General features: G+C 43.1%; 1 protein-coding gene across 2 annotated transcripts in view; it reads right to left on the bottom strand.

Annotated features, from left to right (window-relative positions):
* The window catches only part of LOC121278999 (SREBF chaperone), a 203,855-nt gene that overhangs the window by 40,418 nt on the left and 144,937 nt on the right, over positions 1–18,500 (bottom strand). For both annotated transcript variants that reach the window (XM_041189711.1, XM_041189710.1), the window contains 3 exons: positions 18,001–18,446; positions 11,982–12,179; positions 3,894–4,095 (listed from right to left, as the gene is read on the bottom strand). In XM_041189711.1, coding sequence (XP_041045645.1) covers positions 3,894–4,095; positions 11,982–12,179; positions 18,001–18,446 — 846 coding nt within the window. The remainder of the gene's footprint in view (positions 1–3,893; positions 4,096–11,981; positions 12,180–18,000; positions 18,447–18,500) is intronic.

The following is an 18,500-nucleotide window of genomic DNA, read 5'->3' as shown; positions in this document are numbered from 1 at the left end:
CCTTCCCTGACAAGAATTATCTACCTCTGCCTTAAAAATATTCAATGACCCCGCCTCCACCAGCTTCTGAGGCAGAGAATTCCAAAGTCACACAACCCTCGGAGAAAAAAATTCTCCTCATCTCTATACTAAAAGGGTGACCCCTAATTTTAAAACAGCGTCCCCTAGTTCTGGACTCACCCTCAAGAGGAAACATTCTTTCGATGTCGACCTTGTCATGGCCATTCAGGACCTTGTATACTTCAATCAAATCATCCCTCACTCTTCTAATCTCCAGTGGAAACAAGCCCAGTCTGTCCAACCTTTCCTCGGAAGACAACCCACTCATTCCAGGTATCAATCTAGTAAACCTCCTTTGACCTGCCTCCAATGCATTTACATCTTTTCTTAAATAAGGGGACCAAAACTGCAAACAGTATTTGAGGTGCAGTCTCGCCAATGCCCTGTATGACTGATGCATAACATCCTTACTTTTATGTTCAATCCCTCTCATAATAAAGGATAGCATTCCATTTGCCTTCTTAATTACTTGCTGTACCTGCATACTAACTTTTTGTGACTCATACTAGAACACCTTGATCCCTCTGCACCTCAGAATTATGCAGCCGTTACAATGTTTGGCCATGAGCATATAGAGGATATATAATATAGAGGAATATACAAGTTTCCAAATGTTTTTTTTTTAATTCATTTATGGGATGTGGGCTTTGCTGGCTGGGCCAGTGAATATTGCCCATCCCTAGTTGCCCTTGAGAAGGTGGTGGTGAGCTGCCTTCTTGAACCGCTGCAGTCCGTGTGGTGTAGGTACACCCACAGTGCTGTTAGGGGGTTCCTGGATTTTGACCCAGCGACAGCGAAGGAAAGGCGATATATTTCCAAGTCAGGATGGTGAGTGACTTGGAAGGGAACTTCCAGTTGGTGGTATTCCCATCTATCTGCTGCCCTTATCCTTCCAGATTGTACTGGTTGGGGATTTGGAAGGTGTTGTCAAAGGAGTCTTGGTGAATTCCTGCAGTGCATCTTATAGATGGTACACACTGCTGCTACTGTGCGTCGGTGGTGAAGGGAGTGAATGTTTGTGGATGTGGTGCCAATCAAGTGGGCTTTAACCTGGACGGTGTCAAGCTTCTTCAGTGTTGTGGGCACTGCACTCAACCAGGCAGGTGGAGAGTATTCCAACACACTCCTGACTTGACATGGACAGGTTTTGGGGAGTCAGGAGGTGAGTTACTCATTGCATGGTTCCTAGCCTCCGACATGCTCTTATAGCCACAGTATTTATATGGCTAGTCCAGTTCAGTTTCTAGTCAATGGTAACCCCGAAGATGTTGATACTGAGGGATTTAGTGATGGTAATGCCATTAAACATCAAGGGGCGATGGTTGGATTCTCTCTTGTTGGAGATGGTCATTGCCTGACACTTGTGTGGCACGATGTTACTTGCCACTTGGCAGCCCAAGCCTGGATATTGTCCATGTCTTGCTGCATTTGGACATGGACTGCTTCAGTATCTAAGGAGTCACGAATGATGCTGAACATTATGCAGACATCAGCAAACATCCCCACTTCTGACCTTATGATGGAAGGAAGGTCATTGATGAAGCAGCTGAAGATGGTTGGGCTGAGGACATCCTGCAGTGATGTCCTGGAGCTGAGATGACTGACCTCCAACAACCACAACCACCTTCCTTTGTGCTAGGTATGACTCCAACCAGCAGAGAGTTTTCCCCGATTCCCACTGACTCCAGTTTTGCTAGGGCTCCTTGATGCCACACTCGGTCAAATGTGGCCCTGATGTCAAGGGCATTCACTCTCACCTCACCTCAGGAGTTCAGCTCTTTTGCCCATGTTTGAACCAAGGCTGTAGCAAGGTCAGGAGCTGAGTGGCCCTGACAGAACCCAAACTTGAGTATCAGTGAGCAGGCTATTGCTAAGCAATTGCCACTTGATAGCACTGTTGATAACCCCTTCCATTACTTTAAAGATGATCGAGAATAGGCTGATGGGGCAGTAATTAGCCGGGTTGGATTTGTCCTGCTTTTTACATACAGGACATACCTGGGCAATTTACAACATAACTAGGTAGATGCCAGTGTTGTGGCTGTATGAGAACAGCTTGGCTAAGGGTGAGCCAAGTTCTGGAGCACAAGTCTTCAGTACTACTGTCAAAATATTGCCAGTGCCCAAAGCCTTTGGAGTATCCAGTGCCTTCAGCCGTTTCTTGATATCATGTGGAGTGAACTGAATTAGCTGAAGACTGGCATCTGTGATGCTGGGAACCTCTGGAGGAGGCTGAGATGGATCATCCGCATGGCAAATGCTTTAACCTTATCTTTTGCACTGATGAGCTGGGCTCCTCCATCATTGAGGATAGGGATATTTGTGGAGCCTCCTCCTCCAATGAGTTTAATTGTCCACACCATTGACAATTGGGTCTGGCAGGACTGCAGTGCTTAGATCTGATCCATTGATTGTGGGATCACTTAGCTTTGTCTATCACTTGCTGCTCATGCTGCTTGGCACGCATGTAGTCCTGTGTTATAGCTCCACCAGGGTGACACTCATTTTTAGGAATGCCTGGTGCTGCTCCTGGCATGCCCTCCTGCACTCTTCATTGAACCAGGGTTGATGCCCTGGCTTGATGGTAATGGTAGAGTGGGGGATATGCCAGGCCATGAGGCTACAGATTGTGTTCAAATACAATTCTGCTGCTGCTGATGGCCCACAGTGCCTCATAGAAGCCCAGTCTTGAGTTACTAGATATATTTGAAATCTATGCCATTTAGCACGATGGTAGTACCACACAACACGATGAAGGGTATCCTCAATGTGAAGGCGGGGCTTTATCTCCACAATGACTGGTCACTCCTACCGATACCATCATGAACAGATGCATCTGCGGCAGGCAGGTTGGTGAGGATGAGGCTGAAGTATGTTTTTCCCTCTTGTTGGTTCCCTCATCACCTGTCGCAGACCCAGTCTAGCAGCTATGTCATTTAGGACTTGACCGGCTCGGTCAGGAGTGGTGCTACCATGCCACTCTTGGTGATGGATATTGAAGTACCGCTCGCAGAGTACATTCTGCGCCCTTGCCACCCTCAGTGTTTCCTCCAAGTGGTGTTCAACATGGAAGAGCACTGATTCATCAGTTGAGGGAGGGTGGTATGTGGTAAGCAGTAGGTGCTTTCTTTGTCCATTTTTGACCTGATGCCATGAGACTTCATGGGATCCGGAGTCAATGTTGAGGGCTCCCAGGGCAAATCCCTCCTGACTGTATACCACTGTGCCACCACCTCTGTCCTGCCGGTGGAACAGGACATACCTAGGGATGGCGATGGTGGTGTTTGGGATATTATCTGTAAGATATGATTCCATGAGTATGACTATGTCAGGCTGTTGCTTGACTAGTCTGTGAGGCAGTTCTCCCAATTTTGGCATTAGCCCCTAGATGTTGCTAAGGAGGAGTTTGGAGGGTCGACAGGGCTGAGATTGCCCTTGTTGTTTCCGGTGCCTAGGTCGATGCAGGGTAGTCCGTCCAGTTTCATTCCTTTCTTGTGACTTTGTAGTGGTTTAATCCAACTGAGTGCTTGCTGGGCCATTTCAGAGAGCAGTTAAGAGTCTTGCTGTGAGTCTGGAGTCACATGTAGGCCAGATCAGGTAAGGATGACAGATTTCTTTCCATGAAGGATATTGGTGAACCAGGTGGGCTTTTACAACAAGCGACAATGGTTTCATGGTCATCATTAGACTTTTAATTCCAGATTTTTATTGAATTCAAATTCCACTTCTGGCGTGGTGGGATTCAAACCCGTGTTCCCCAAAGCATTACCCTGGGTCTCTAGGTTACTAGTACAGCAACAATACCACAATGCCATCGCCTCCTCTTAGCTTACCATTAAGTGTCCCTTCAAAATCAGTGGCAAAGTTTCACTGATGGGTGGAGAGTAGCCATAGTCATCACAGGGTAATTCTCCACGTCGCCTTCTCCCATGAGCAAGGCCACCTTGGCCATAAGTTTTTGGACAGAACACTTTATACAAGCAGAAGAGCAGAATTACAAGGAGGACTCCTGATGCCAATCCAAGAGCTCCAACTCTACAGGAAAGAAGCAGAACAAAATTGAGAATTAAATGCAACTGTAATTTCACTGTCCAAAAGTAAACATCGTGTTGATGAATAATATTGTTTTTGAGCAATCTGCTCGGCAATTGTATGATTTCTGCAAAGGAAAAAAAATTACTGGATTGGCAAGTCTTCCAACCAGACTAAGTTGATGCTTGACCTCTTACCAGATAGTCTGAAACCAGTTCTTGAGTGCAGAAACATCCATCATGACCCATAAGAAGAACTGACCCAAATCAACATGAACACCGGTATACGGAACCCTTTCCCAAAGGCTCTGAAATTAACTTGCAGAAACCGGGATCAATGAACGTGTTATTTCTCCACTTTCAAATTGCATCTCACATTATAAGAAGCCCAACACGGCACTATATTCCTCCCATAAACACCATGTAGTCATAATATGCAAGGTTGTATTTTAAAAGGACATGATCAAATGGACCAAAAGGCACTTTTCAGATGTATTTTGTGAACAATAAGGAATTGCAAAAGTGGAAAAGCTATGAATTTCGCTCTTTAATAGGTTACTGCTGAAAAAAGAGACATGTTGAAGATTTTCGTCTTGCACGCTTCAGGACACTTCACAAGAATACCAATAGAGGAGGCAGACAACAATTTATACTGTATGTGAAGAGAGTGCTGATTGGTTGGTAATGGACTCTGATTGGTAGAGGCATTGCCCTGAGGAATGAGTCAGTAAATGGCTGTCACTTATTCTGTTTAACTGAAACAGTGCAATATGTGCACATGTTCTGTCTGCAAAGAACAGGGTCATGTGTATTAATATTTGTAGCTTCCAGTACATGCACACTGCGAGCCCGACTGACAATCTTAAATTGGTTGTCAGCAGAATTCTTAGCACACGGAGGATTATTTAGCAAACATTGTCCAATCGCAGAATCACATCTAAAGCTGGACACTGTGTTTTGAGTTTTACAAGCACGGGTTGTTTGGGTATTGCCCGTGGTGAACAGCGGCTGGGACATGCTGTTTGATATGATTCGCCAGTCTTTGGGATGGATGGCCTACATACCGAGCATTGCACTGGCACTAAAATTCATATACCACATTACTCATTTGGTATATGAATGCAGACAGAAAGAACATGTACACACATTGAGCCTGTTTCAGCTAAACAAAATAAGTGACAGCCATTCGCTGACTCATTCATCATGGCAATGCCTTGACTAATCAGTGCCAATCTGCCTGGTTTAAATTTCAAACAATGCTTGGCAGTTAACTATCAAGCACCATCACTGGTGCAGTCTCCATGGCAACGTCTCTACCAGAGTCCAATTCTCTTCACATATAGTATAAATTGTTGTCTTAGGATGTACAGGCAAAAAGGAGGTGACATGGCTTTGTTAGTTAAGGATGAAATCAGTGCGATAGTGAGAGAGGATATTGGCTCTGAAAACCTAGATGTAGAATCAACCCGTGTGGAGCTAAGAAACAACAAGGGGCAGAAAACATTACTGGGAGCTGTCTATAGGCCTCCAAACAGTAGTGGTAAGGTAGGGGACTGCATTAAACAGGAAATTAGAGATGCATGTAACAACGGTGCTCCAGTAATCATGGGTAACTTTAATCTACATATAGACTGGGAAAACCAAATTAGCAATAATACTGTAATGGATGAATTCCTGGAATGCGTATGGGATGGTTTTTAGACCAGCATGTCGAGGAGCTGACTAAGGAACGGGCTATCCTAGATTTCGTATTGTATAATGAGAAGGAGTTAATTAATAGTCTTGTTGTGCAGGGTCCTTTAGGGAAGAGTGACCATAACATGATAGACTAGTTCATTAGGATGGAAAGTGAAATAGTCCAAAACTAGGGTCCTATATCTAAGCAAAGAAAACTATGAAGGTATGAGGCGTGAGTTGGCTAAGATATATTGGGGAAATTTATTAAAAGGCAATGGATAGGCAATGGCTTATAATTAATGAATGAATGAATGCACTGCAACAGTTATACATTCCTTTCTGGTGCAAAAACACAACTGGAAAAGCCCAACAATGGCTAACAAAAGAAATTAAGGATAGCATTAGATCCAAAGAGGAGTCATATAAATTTATTAGAAAAAGTAGCAAGCTAGACAATTGGGAGCAGTTCAGAATTCAGCAAAGGAGGACCAAGAGAAGATTGATTAAGAGTGGAAAAATAGAGTATGAGAGTAAACTTGCAAGGAACATAAAAGTGGACTATGAAAGCTTCTATAAATATATTAAAAGAAGACTTGTGAAGATAAATGTAGGTCCCTTACAGTCCAAAATGGGAGAATTTATGATAGAGAACAAGGAAATGGCAGAGGGAACAAGGAAATGGCAGAGCAATTAAACAACTACTTTAGTCTGTCTGCACGGAGGAAGACACAAATAACTTACCAGAAATGCTAGGGAACCAAGGGTATCCTAAGAAAGAGGCATTGATGGAAATTAGTATTACTAAAACTGCAGTGCTAAAACTATAGGAAAAATTAATGGGACTGAGAGCCGATAAATCCCCGGGGCCTGATGAGCTACATCCCAGAGTACTAAAGGAGATGGACATGGAAATAGGTGTGTTGGTTGCTGTCTTCCAAAATTCTGTAGATTCTGGAACAGTCCTGGCAGAATGGAGGGTGGCAAATGTAATCCCACTATTTAAAAAAGGAGCAAGAAAACAGGGAATTACAGACTGGTTAGCCTAATATCAGCGGTAGGGAAAATGCTAGAGTCTGTTATAAAGGATGTGATAACAGGACATTTGGAAAATATCAACAGGATTAAACAGAGTCAACATGGATTTATCAAAGGGAAATCATGTTTGACAAACCTACTGGAGTTTTTTTGAGGGCGTAACCAGCAGATAAGGGAGAACCAATGAATGTGGTGTATTTGGATTTTCAGAAAGCTTTTGATAAAGTCCCACATAAGAGGTTAGTGTGCAAAATTAAAGCACATGGGATTGGGGGTAATATACTGGCATGGATTGAGAACAGGTTACCAGACAGGAAACGGAGGGTAGGAATAAATGGGTCTTTTTTGGAGAGGCAGGCAGTGACTAGCAGGGTTCAGCAGGGGTCAGTGCTTGGGCTCCAACTATTCACGATATATATCAATGATTTGGATGAGGGAACTAAATGTAATATTTCCAAGTTTTCATGATGACACAAAGCTTGATGGGAATGTGAGCTGTGAGGAGGCTGTTAAGAGGCTGCAAGACGATTTAGAACAAAGGAAAGTACAGCACAGGAACAGGTCCTTCGGCCCTCCAAGCCTGCACCGATTATATTGCCCATCAACTAAAACATTTTGCACTTCTGGGGTTCGTATCCCTCTATTCCCATCCTATTCATGTATTTGTCAAGCTGCCTCTTAAACACCACTATCGTACGTGCTTCCACCACCTCCTCTGGCAGCGAATTCCAGACACTCACTACCCTTTGCGTAAAAAACTTGCCCTGCACATCTCCTCTATAGTTTTCTCCTCTCACCTTAAATCTATGTCCCCTAGTAATTGACTCTTCCACCCTGGGAAAAAGATTCTGACTATCTACTCTGTCCATGCCACTCATAATTTTGTAAACTTCTATCAAGTCGCCCCTCAATCTCTGTTGCTCTAGTGAGAACAATCCGAGTTTCTCCAACCTCTCCTCATAGCTAATAACCTCCAGACCAGGCAGCATCCTGGTCAACCTCTCCAATGCCTCCATATCCTTCTGGTAATGTGGCGACCAGAATTGCACGCAATATTCCAAGGTTCTATACAGTTGCAGCATGACTTCCCAGCTTTTATACTCAATGCCCCTGCCAATGAAGCATGCCATATGCCTTCCTGACTACCTTATCCACCTGCATTGCCACTTTCAGTGACCTGTGGACCTGTATACCCAGATCCCTCTGCCCATCGATGCACTTAAGGGTTCTGCCATTTACTGTATAATTCCTGCCTGTATTAGACCTTCCAAAATGCATTACCTCGCATTTGTCCGCCCAAGACTCCAACCAATCTATATTCCGTTGTATCCTTTGACAATCCTCTTCACTATCTGCAACTCTTCCAACCTTAGTGTCATCTGCAAACTTACTAATTAGCCCAGTTACATTTTCCTCCAAATCATTTATATATACTACAAACAGCAAAGGTCCCAGCACTGATCCCTGCGGAACTCCTCGTCACAGCTCTCCATTCAGAAAAGCACCCTTCCACTGCTACCCTCTATCTTCTATGACCAAGCCAATTCTGTATCCATCTTGCCATCTCACCTCTGATCCCATGTGACTTTACCTTCTGTACCAGTCTGTCATGAGGGACCTTGTCAAAGGCCTTACTGAAATCCATGTATATAACATCCATTGCCCTTCCATTGTCGATCATCTTTGTCACTTCCTCGAAAAACTCAATCAAGTTAGTGAGACACAACCTCCCCTTCACAAAACCATGCTGCCTCTCACTAATATGCCCATTTGCTTCCAAATGGTAGTAAAACCTGTCACGAAGAATCTTCTCCAATAATTTCCCTACCACTGACGTAAGGCTCACTGGCCTGTAATTTCCTGGATTATCCCTGCTACCCTTCTTAAACAATGGAACAACATTGGCCATTCTCCAGTCCTCTGGGACCTCATCCATAGCCAGTGAGGATACAAAGATTTCTGTCAAGGCCCCAGCAATCTCCTCCCTTGCCTCCCTCAGTACTCTGGGGTTGATCCTATCCGTCCCTAGGGACTTATCCACCTTAATATTCTTCAGGATGCCTAATACCTCCACTTATTTGATCTCAACATGATCCAGGCTATCTACACACTCTTCCCTAGACAAATCGACCGCTAAATCCTTCTCTTTGGTGAATACTGATGAGAAGTATTCATTTAGTATCTCTCCCATTTAGAAAGGTTGAATGAGTGGGCAAATACTTGGCAGGTGCAGTATAACATGAATAAATGTGAAGTTATTTACTTTGGTAGGAAAAACAGAATGGCAGAGTATTATTTAAATGGTGATAGATTGGGAAATTCTGAAGTACAAAGAGACCTGGGTGTCTTTGTACAACAATCACTGAAAGCAAGCAGGTGCAGCAAACAGTTAAGGCGGCAAATGGTATGTTGACCTTCATTGCGAGAGGACTTGAGTACCAGAGCAAGGATATCTTTCTGCAGCTCTACAGGGCATTGGTGAGACCATATTTCAGAATACTGTGTGCAGTTTTGGTCTCCTTACCTAAGAAAGGATACACTTACCACAGAGGGGGTGCAGCAAACGTTCACCAGACTGATTCCCGGGATGGGAAGATTATTATATGAGGAGAGATTGGGTTGACTAGGCATGTATTCACTGGAGTTTAGAAGAATGAAATGTATAAAATTCTGACAGGGATGGGCATACTGGATGCAGTGATGATGTTTCTTCTGGCTGGTGGGCGGGAGTCTAGAACAAGGGGTCATAGTCTCAGGATACTAGGTAGACCATTTAGGACTGAGATGAGGAGAAACTTTTTCACTCAGAGGGTGGTGAACCTATGGAATTCTCTACCACAGAAGGCTGTGGAGGCCAAGTCACTGAATATATTTAAGAAGGGAATAGATAGACTTCTGGACTCTAAAGGCGTCAAGGGGTATTGGTAGAGCATGGGAGTACGGCATTGAGATAGAGGATCATCCATGATCATGTTGAACGGCGGAGCACTCTTGAAGGACTGAATGACCTACTCCTGCCCCTATTTTCTATGTTTCCCTCTATACTGGTATTCTTGCAAAGTGTCCTGAAGAGTGCAAGATGAAAAGTTTTGACATTTTTCGGCAATACTCAAGTTCTGTACAACCAAACGACTATTTTAACAGATTGCAATATCAAGGAAACTATAATATCTATTATATAATATATAATATAATATAAGTTACTTAGGGAAATAAGGTTTAAATTGCTGATGTTCTATCCACAATCGTCCAATCCTCCTTTGATATAGGGATGGTGTCAGAGGACTGGTAGATTACAAATGTTACAACCCTGTTTAAAAAAAAGGGATAAAATATAAGCTACAGGCCAACGAGCCTAATGTGGCTGGTGGGAAGCTTTCAGAGCCAATGGGCTGAATTTTCACTTTGGAGGCAGGTAACAGGAGCTGGGTCTGATTCTGGGTTCCAAAACTGTCCCCAGGGGGCAATAGTCAGTCCTTGGAATTGTGACTGACGAGCCCCCTTAATTGGCATGGTTTCCCGTCCAATTAAAGGTGATGGCCAGGCTCTTGAAGCTGGAGAGTCAATCAGAGATTTTTCTACTTCAGAGGAGCACCCACCTGCAACAAGTGGTAAGTAATTGAGAGGGCATTTCAATAAGAAATATTTCAATAAAAAAAATAGAGAAAGCAGCATCAGGAAACTGGAGGCTGACTGAAAAGTCCCAGTTGGCTTCCTTAACTTACCTTTAACAAAGCTCTTGATTAACCTAATTGGCTGCCTGCCTAGTGGGTGGGGAGAGGGGCGGCAGTCTTGCTGGCCCAGTACCTACTTCGACCAGAATGGCTGACACTGGGAACGGGGTCAGGAAACCAGCATGCTGGCTGGTTCCAACATTGTTATGGTTCCAGTGGAGAACAACAAACTAAAAGAACTGAGTTTACCAACGACCCCAATGAGAAACTAGTAGACAACATTTTACTTTTCATTACTTTTACTTCAACAGTCAAACCAAAATAAACATAAATTAAATAAATTAACAGGCAAATTGTGGTCAATATGAATGATAAATTACACTTTAGATAGCAGATACAACAAAGATAGATCTCATGGATCCTCTAGGCAGTCCAATTAACATATATGGCACTAATTCCCCCTACAAAATCCTTCACAGCTCTGTGGCACTTCATTGGATGCCTTTTGTGAACTGCACTCAATTATGGGTATTATACCTTTAGGAAAGATGCTCAAGAACTTGGTGAGGGTGCGGAAGAGATTTCCTAGAACGGTATTTGGGATGAAGAGCTTCAGTTATGTGGAGAGACTGGAGAAGGTGGGGTTATCCTCCTTAGAACAGAGAAGGTTAAGACAAAATTTTTTAGATTCTATCAAAACATTAATGATGGTCAAGAGTAAATAAGGAAAGTCAATTTCCAGTGCCAGAAGGGTTGGTAAACAGAGGTCTCGGATTTAATATGCTTGACATGGCAAGTTGGTAATGACTTGGAATATACTGCCTACAAGGGTGATAGAAGAAGACTCAATTGTAATGTTCAAAAGAAAATTTGATAAATAGTTGAAGGAATAAAATTAGCAGGGTTATGGGAAAAAGAGTATAGAGAAGTTGGATAAATTGGCAAACTCTATCAAAGAGCTGGCAAAAATGTGATAGATGAATGGCATCTTTCTGTGCTGCATCATTGTATGGTTCTATGAACTGACAACAATTCTCTACACAAAAAGCAAAATAGTGCAGATGCTGGAAATCGGAAATAAAAAGAGAAAATGCTAGAAATATTTAGCAGATCAAGCAGCATCTGCGGGGAGAGAAACAGAATTAATATTCCAGAACGGCGGTCATTCATCAGAACAATTCTAAACATTTGCTGTTGTTGATATAACAACTGCTCAGTAACATGATGCAAAAACCTTTTATGTACTACAGTATGCAAGATGTGATATTATCCATGTGTTGTCATCACAGCCAGTAATGTGAGTGGCTTAATGCAGATAGCTGAAGTGTTAATGGATTTTCAATGCAATAAAACCAGCATGTGCTGAAACCAATGAAACACAGCTACCCTAAACTATGTAATAAACCAATCCTGACCTTATACATAGTGTGTCCTGATAACACTAATCCCTTGAAAAAGAATCACACTTATGTCAATCGGCTTTAATAGGTGCCTTAGGCCTTACTTGTAGAGAGTGATGTCTAAAGGAACTTGTGGTTTAGCGGAGGCATGTTCCCTTGAGGTTCCATCAATGTTTTTTGACTCTCCATAATCTGAGAAAATGGAATGGTATCGCTTTGCATCTTGAGGGTGTCGTGCATCCAAAGCATCTTGCAGACTCAAATGGAAGGAGACTGGGATAATGGGAAGAATGCTGACATATCTGTAAACAAACAAGTAGCAATCAAAATGAGGTCTGTTTCAACAGTAGCATGTGGGTTTTGTCCTTAGCTATAGCTTTAAACATTTCATTGGAAGGGTAAGACTTATTATACAAGATTCTAGCAACAAAGCAAGCAAACAAAAAGATGGTATGGTAAACGAAGTGCAAGTGAGTAGGTGATACCAAGCTTGGATTTTAAAGGTCTAAGGAATGTAGACTGCATCCATAAAAGTCAATTTAATCTTTAAAAAAAAAACAGGTGCAATACCAATTAGATATCACTTTATATACCCGTTGCTTAAGAATTCATTTAATTATTGAGACTTCCTGAGAGACAATGCACCAAGCAGGACTACCAGTCAAATGATACCAGAAAAACACAAAATAAGAGTAGCTAAAATATCTAAATACATTCAGCTAAACATTCTGTTTCTTAGTTACATAGTTATTTAGGAGCTATAACATCAGATAATTAATAATGTCTTAAAATTAAGACACAGGCAGCTGGACAGAAGCAAGAGCTTCATCCACCGATACTATGATGCCTATATCAACATGAAAAATGTCAACAACCATCTAGCTCATTGACACTTGTAATCACAAGATTTATTGCTTGATGAATTTGGATGCTCAAATAAAGCTAACTTTGCATCAGATGAATGTTCTCTAATTTCTACCCTGAAAGACACTATATATTTAAATATATTGTCCCACTAAATTTACATATTTCATTTACCCATTGTGGGTTTGAAGAGTACGATTTATAAAAATCTTGGGTAGCATTTTTTGGACTGTGGGCTAAAAAGTCAGCAAGGATGCAGGCAATTAACTTCATGGAATGTTAATTGGTTGGAAGCGGGACACCCCACCCCCCGCCCCCAACCATCACCCAGGAGGAAGTCCCACTCAGAGAGCTGACAACAAATCTGATTGGCCAATAAGCCTGTAGATCCAGCAGCACCAGCAGGAGTGGTGGCCAATGCTGGGACTACTGGTGCTGCTGGGACTACACTTAATCTCCAGGTTCTAAGTGCCAGGTGTGGGAGAAAGAGGTGGGTAGGTATGGGGGAAAGAGGGAACGTGGCGAGGTGGGAGAGGGAGGGCAGACCATTTGGGGGGACCCCCTTCTCCACCTGAGCCCAAGTAGTGTAATCTGCCCAATTAGCCTCCATCCTCGACCTCCTCCTGCTGACTTAAAATTGCGGCTGGGTGGGAAGCAGCCCATGAGTATCAATTAATAGACCATTTAAAATTCTCAATTTTGATGAGGGCATGCAGGCCACTCTAGGCCTTGCCTGTACTTTGTAACCAGAAGACATAGGAGCAGAAGTAGGCCATTCAGCCCATTGAGTCCGCTCTGGCATTCAATGAGATCATGGCTGATCTGATAATCCTCAATTCCACCTTCCTGCCTTTTCCCCATAACCCTCGATTCCCTTCCTGATTAAAAACCAGTCCATCTCAACCTTAAATATACTTAACAACCCAACATCTACAGCCCTTTGCGGGAAAGAATTCCACAGATTCACTACCCTCAGAGAAGAAATTCCTCCTCATCTCTGCCTTAAATGGGTGACCCCTTACTCTGAGATTATGCCCTCTGGTCCTAGACTCTACCACAAGGGGAAACAACCCCTCAGCCTGTCAAGCCCCCTAAGAATCTTATATGTTTCAATAAGGTCGCCTCTCATTCATCTAAACTCCAATGAGTACAGGCCCAACCTCTCAACCTCTCCTCATGAAAAAATCCCTCCATACCCGGGATCAACCTAGTGAACCTTCTCTCGACTGCCTCCAATGCCAGGATACCTTTCCTTAGATAAGGGGACCAAAACTGTTCACACTATTCTAGGTGTGGTCTAACTAGTGTCTTGTATAGTTTAGCAAAACTTCCCTATTTTTATACTCCATTCCCTTCAAAATAAAGGCCAACATTCCATTTGCCTTCCCTATTACCTGCTGAACTTCTATGTTAGCTTTTTGGGATTCATGCACAAGGACTCCCAAATCCCTCTGTGCTGCAGCCTTTCACCATTTAAGTAATATTCAGCTCCTTTATTCTTCCTGCCAAAGTGCATAACCTCACATTTTCCCACATTATATTCCATCTGCCAAGTTTTTGCCCATTCACTTAACCCATCTATATCCCTCTGTAGGCTCTGTGTCATCCTCACTATTTGCCTTCCCATTTATTTTTGTGTCAACTGCAAACTTGGCCCTAATAGTCACTCAATTGCAGGAGGATGATGATGACATGCAGTGAGGACATTCCATAAATCTTCACATAGCCTCTGTAAGAGTCTGACTCTTGTCTGGCCAAGGGAAGATCTCTCGCGTTCTGTCTTCAGGGACATATCATAGAGACGCAGCCATGGAACTCCTTCAGAAGCATCTGATCCTTTGTCTGCTTTCAGCACCTGAGCCCTTCAGGAGCCGGAGTATAGCATCAGTGGTCACAGATGCTAAAGAGATGGGGGCCAGCCCCTCCTTAAAGGTGCTGAGAGCACACCAAGAGAATGAAAGAATTCTGTGGTGCCTGCCCACTACATTCTGGCAACAATGACAAGCACCGCCGAGGTGCAGGCATCAGTAATGTTTCCACTGAATGTGAGGCCGGACCATCACTTTGGTCTGAAGGCTGCACAAAGCACAGGGAAGAGACCCTGGACTGAGACACCTGCCTTTGTCTTGTGTAGAAAGGTTTCACATCTAAGTGACAAGAACATTGCTCATCAGAACAAAGCCATAGGCAGGGAGACATTCTTGGGGTTTATTGACAATAGCGAACAGTTTGTATAAGTGATTAATACCCATGCCCAGGCTATTCAACTAATTCTCTTTGACTTTCCTAACCCTGCTCCCCAGACATCCACAGCAGCGGTGGAGGCAGCCTGCTGACGGAGATTCGTGCGCTGCATGGCTGCCCTGTTAGCTTGAACCATGGGGGAGACTACTGAGATGCTGATATTGCAAGGGGCTGTGAGTGCCTCCAGCAATGAGTGCTCCTTGGCTAGCTTTAGCAAGGAGATTGTACAATGTGTGCAGTCATCCAATTGTTCTGCAATCCACTAAAATGCTCCAGAACTTGTAGTGGGGGGTGGGGGGGAGAGAGAGAGAGAGAGAGAGAGAGAGCGCGGCAGTGGCATGGGGAGAACTCTGGAGCACTTTGATGCGTCTGTGTGGGCAGATAAGCAAGGAGCCCAACCCTAATCATATCAATGTGGCTGCACCTGAATTGTCTAAGTTGCAGAGGAACGGTCACTTTATACAGGTTTCCTTAATGCGTGGCCACTTCTCTCACCCACCCTACCCCCCACTCCAAATGCTCATGCACTATATTCAACAGCAGGACAAGGCAGCGCCCCTCACCAGTCACCTCAATGGCAGGGCTGCCCTTGCCCCCTTTCGCCACCAGTCACCTCAATGGCAAGGCTGCCCTTAACCTGGACACCCCGACACCCCTAAAGCTTGAAGTCCAACATGCAACCCTGGTGAGCGCTACACAACATTACTGTGTACTCACCACCCGTGTTCCCCTCAAAGTGCAGGCCAACAAATACACACCTTTTATGTGCTATTGTGAAACATGTTGGCGTGCTTTCCCGCCGACGTGGAAGGATGATCTAGTGGGGGGGTGGGGGGGGGATGATTCCGAAAGGCTGGCCTGATAATGATATGCTTATGTATTATAATTAGGTTCCCGACATCCGATGGCAGGAAACGAAGCCCGCCATTGGCAGGCTGAGCAGACGATTGTGAACTAGTTTCCTGCTGTCATAAAACTGATGGCGTCATACTGTCCGCTCACACCAATCACACCCGACACCAGCGGGATGGGAAATTCCGCACTTAATATTTTTGGAATGCTATTAACATCTTCTACCATGAAGACTGATGCAAAGTATTTATGCAACTCCTCTGCCATTTCCTGATTCCCCACTATTATTTCCCCAGCCTCATTCTCTAAGGGGCCCTTGTTCATTTTGGCCTCTCTCTTCCTTTTTATATTTTTAAAGAAGCTCTTGCTGTCCGTTTTTATATTACTTGCTAGCTTACCCTCAAGCTTTATTTTCTATCCCTTTGTTATGTTTTTGGTCATCTTCTGTTGGTTTTTAAAAGCTTCCTAATCCCCTGATTTACCACTAATCTTTGCCACATTATATGTTTTTTCTTTCAATTTGATACTATCCATAACTTCCTTGGTCAACCATGGTTAAGGTTTATCCCCTTCCTAGAATCCTTCTTCCTCACTGAGATATATCTTTCTGGTGAGTCAATGAGTTATTTTCTTAAAAGTCTGCCATTGTTCATCAACCGTCTTTTCTGCCAAACTCCTTTCCCAGTCCACTCTGCCCTCATTCCTTTGTATTAACCCTTATTTAAGTTTAGCACAGTTGTTTCTGACCAAAGTTACTCACTCTCAAACTGAATGCTAAATTCTAACAGTTATGGTCACTGTTTCCTAGGGGATCTTTTACTCTGAGGTCATTTATTAAACCTGTAAACCTGTAAATTGTATAGCTGCAGCAAAACTTCCTTCCCATTACATTCTAGCTTTCTAGTTATAAAAGGTTAACATTTTTGCATGTCCTTTTGATTATCTCACTAGACCTCCACTGGTGCTAATGTTTCATTATTTAATATTTTGATGCATCCTTTTTTTGGTTCAAAATAGATGACCCCACACTTTCCTGTACTGAACTCGAACTGCCACATTTTACCCACTCACTTATGTTCCTGCCTACAACAACTGCTACATCACCAATCTTTGCATTAAACATCAGCAAATTTGGATATATGACACTCTACTTATCCAAGCCAATGATAAATATATTGAACAGTTGAGACCCCAGCACAGATCCCAGTGGGGCACGAGTTATTTCCTCCTAAATTTGAATATTGTTATTTCTACTCTGTCTTCTACCACCAAGTCTCGTCATCAACTGTGTAACTAATCTCTGAACCAGGTCAATCATTTGCCTGCAATTCTATGAGCTTTAATTTTGGCTGACAATCTCTTAAGGGATCAGAAACTTTGGTTATGTCGAAGCATCGAGATGCTGGTTCTAAGAGAGAGAAAGGATGAAATTTAAGAGATTTTAAAAACTATCAAGGGTTTTGATAGCGATTAGGGAAAGACTATTTACTTTGGATGGAAATTACTGACGAAAAGTCATCAATTTGAAATGGGAGAGGGGCAGAGGTAGTTTACTAGAATGGTACTTGGGCTGTGGGAATTCAGTAATGTGGAGAGACTAGGAAAATTTGGACTGCTCTCTTTAAAGCAGAGAAGGTCAAGGGCAGATTTTACAAAGGTGTACAAAATTATGGGCTTTCGATAGGATAGACAGGGAGAAATTGTTTCCATTAGCATTTAGTAACCAGAGGACACAGATTTTAGATGTGTTGTAAACAAAATATAGGGGGGAAATGAAGAAATTTTTTTTAAAGGTAGCAAGTGGTTATGATCTGGAATACACAACCTGGGAGAGTGATGAAAGCAGATTCAATAGTATATTTTAAAAGGGAATTGAACATATACTTGAAAGGAAAAATCTGTGGCACTATGAGAAAACAGCAGGGTAATAGGCCTATTTGGATTGCTCTTTCAAATTAGAGCTGGCATAGACAGCTAGCACAGTCATGGCAAAGAGCTAGCACAGTCATGGCAGATGAAATGGCATTTTTTTTGCTGCAGGTGTTTATGGTTCTTTTAAACAGGGTATCCGTCTCCTTCACAATTTTGCCCTTTTCAAATGCTTCGGTTACATTCTTTATAGAAAATCAAGTTAGCATGTCAGACAGCTTCAAAATTACTTACTTCCTTGCCAACGTGTTATTATAGTAACTGAAGAGAGTTGGCCAATGTCGGAATGATAGCTTCCGCCACATCTCCTGATCCTGAGCTCCCCATGTGATCTCTTCCTTGAAGTCATTCTCTGGGAGGCTGGTCTCACTATGAACATGCTGTTTGTCATTATCAGTTATATTTTCAGGTGGGACCAAAGATAAGGCATCAAGAGAATTTGGATTCTTGTTCTGATCTGTGCCATGTGACTGATTCTCTAATGGTGGGGTTACGTCTGATGGAAAACCAGGCAAACTGCTCTTCATATCTCCCCTTTGGAAAACTCCTGGTGGAACCGCAATGGGTGCTATGCCACTCTCTCCTAGTGGACTCTGTTCAGTCACCTGTGCTGTTAAAAATGTCCGGAGACCAGCGGGATCAGTATAAACCAGGATTCCAATCCATATGACTGTCCCGACCTCAAAAAGAAAAGTAGAAATTTAGGTGCTGTCAAGTCCATCACAGTAATTTAT

Source organism: Carcharodon carcharias, chromosome 6 (genome assembly GCF_017639515.1).
Source record: "Carcharodon carcharias isolate sCarCar2 chromosome 6, sCarCar2.pri, whole genome shotgun sequence".
NCBI lineage: Eukaryota > Metazoa > Chordata > Chondrichthyes > Lamniformes > Lamnidae > Carcharodon > Carcharodon carcharias.
The sequence above is the reverse complement of the archived record's forward strand: the minus strand, read 5'-3'. Positions and strand labels throughout refer to the sequence as shown.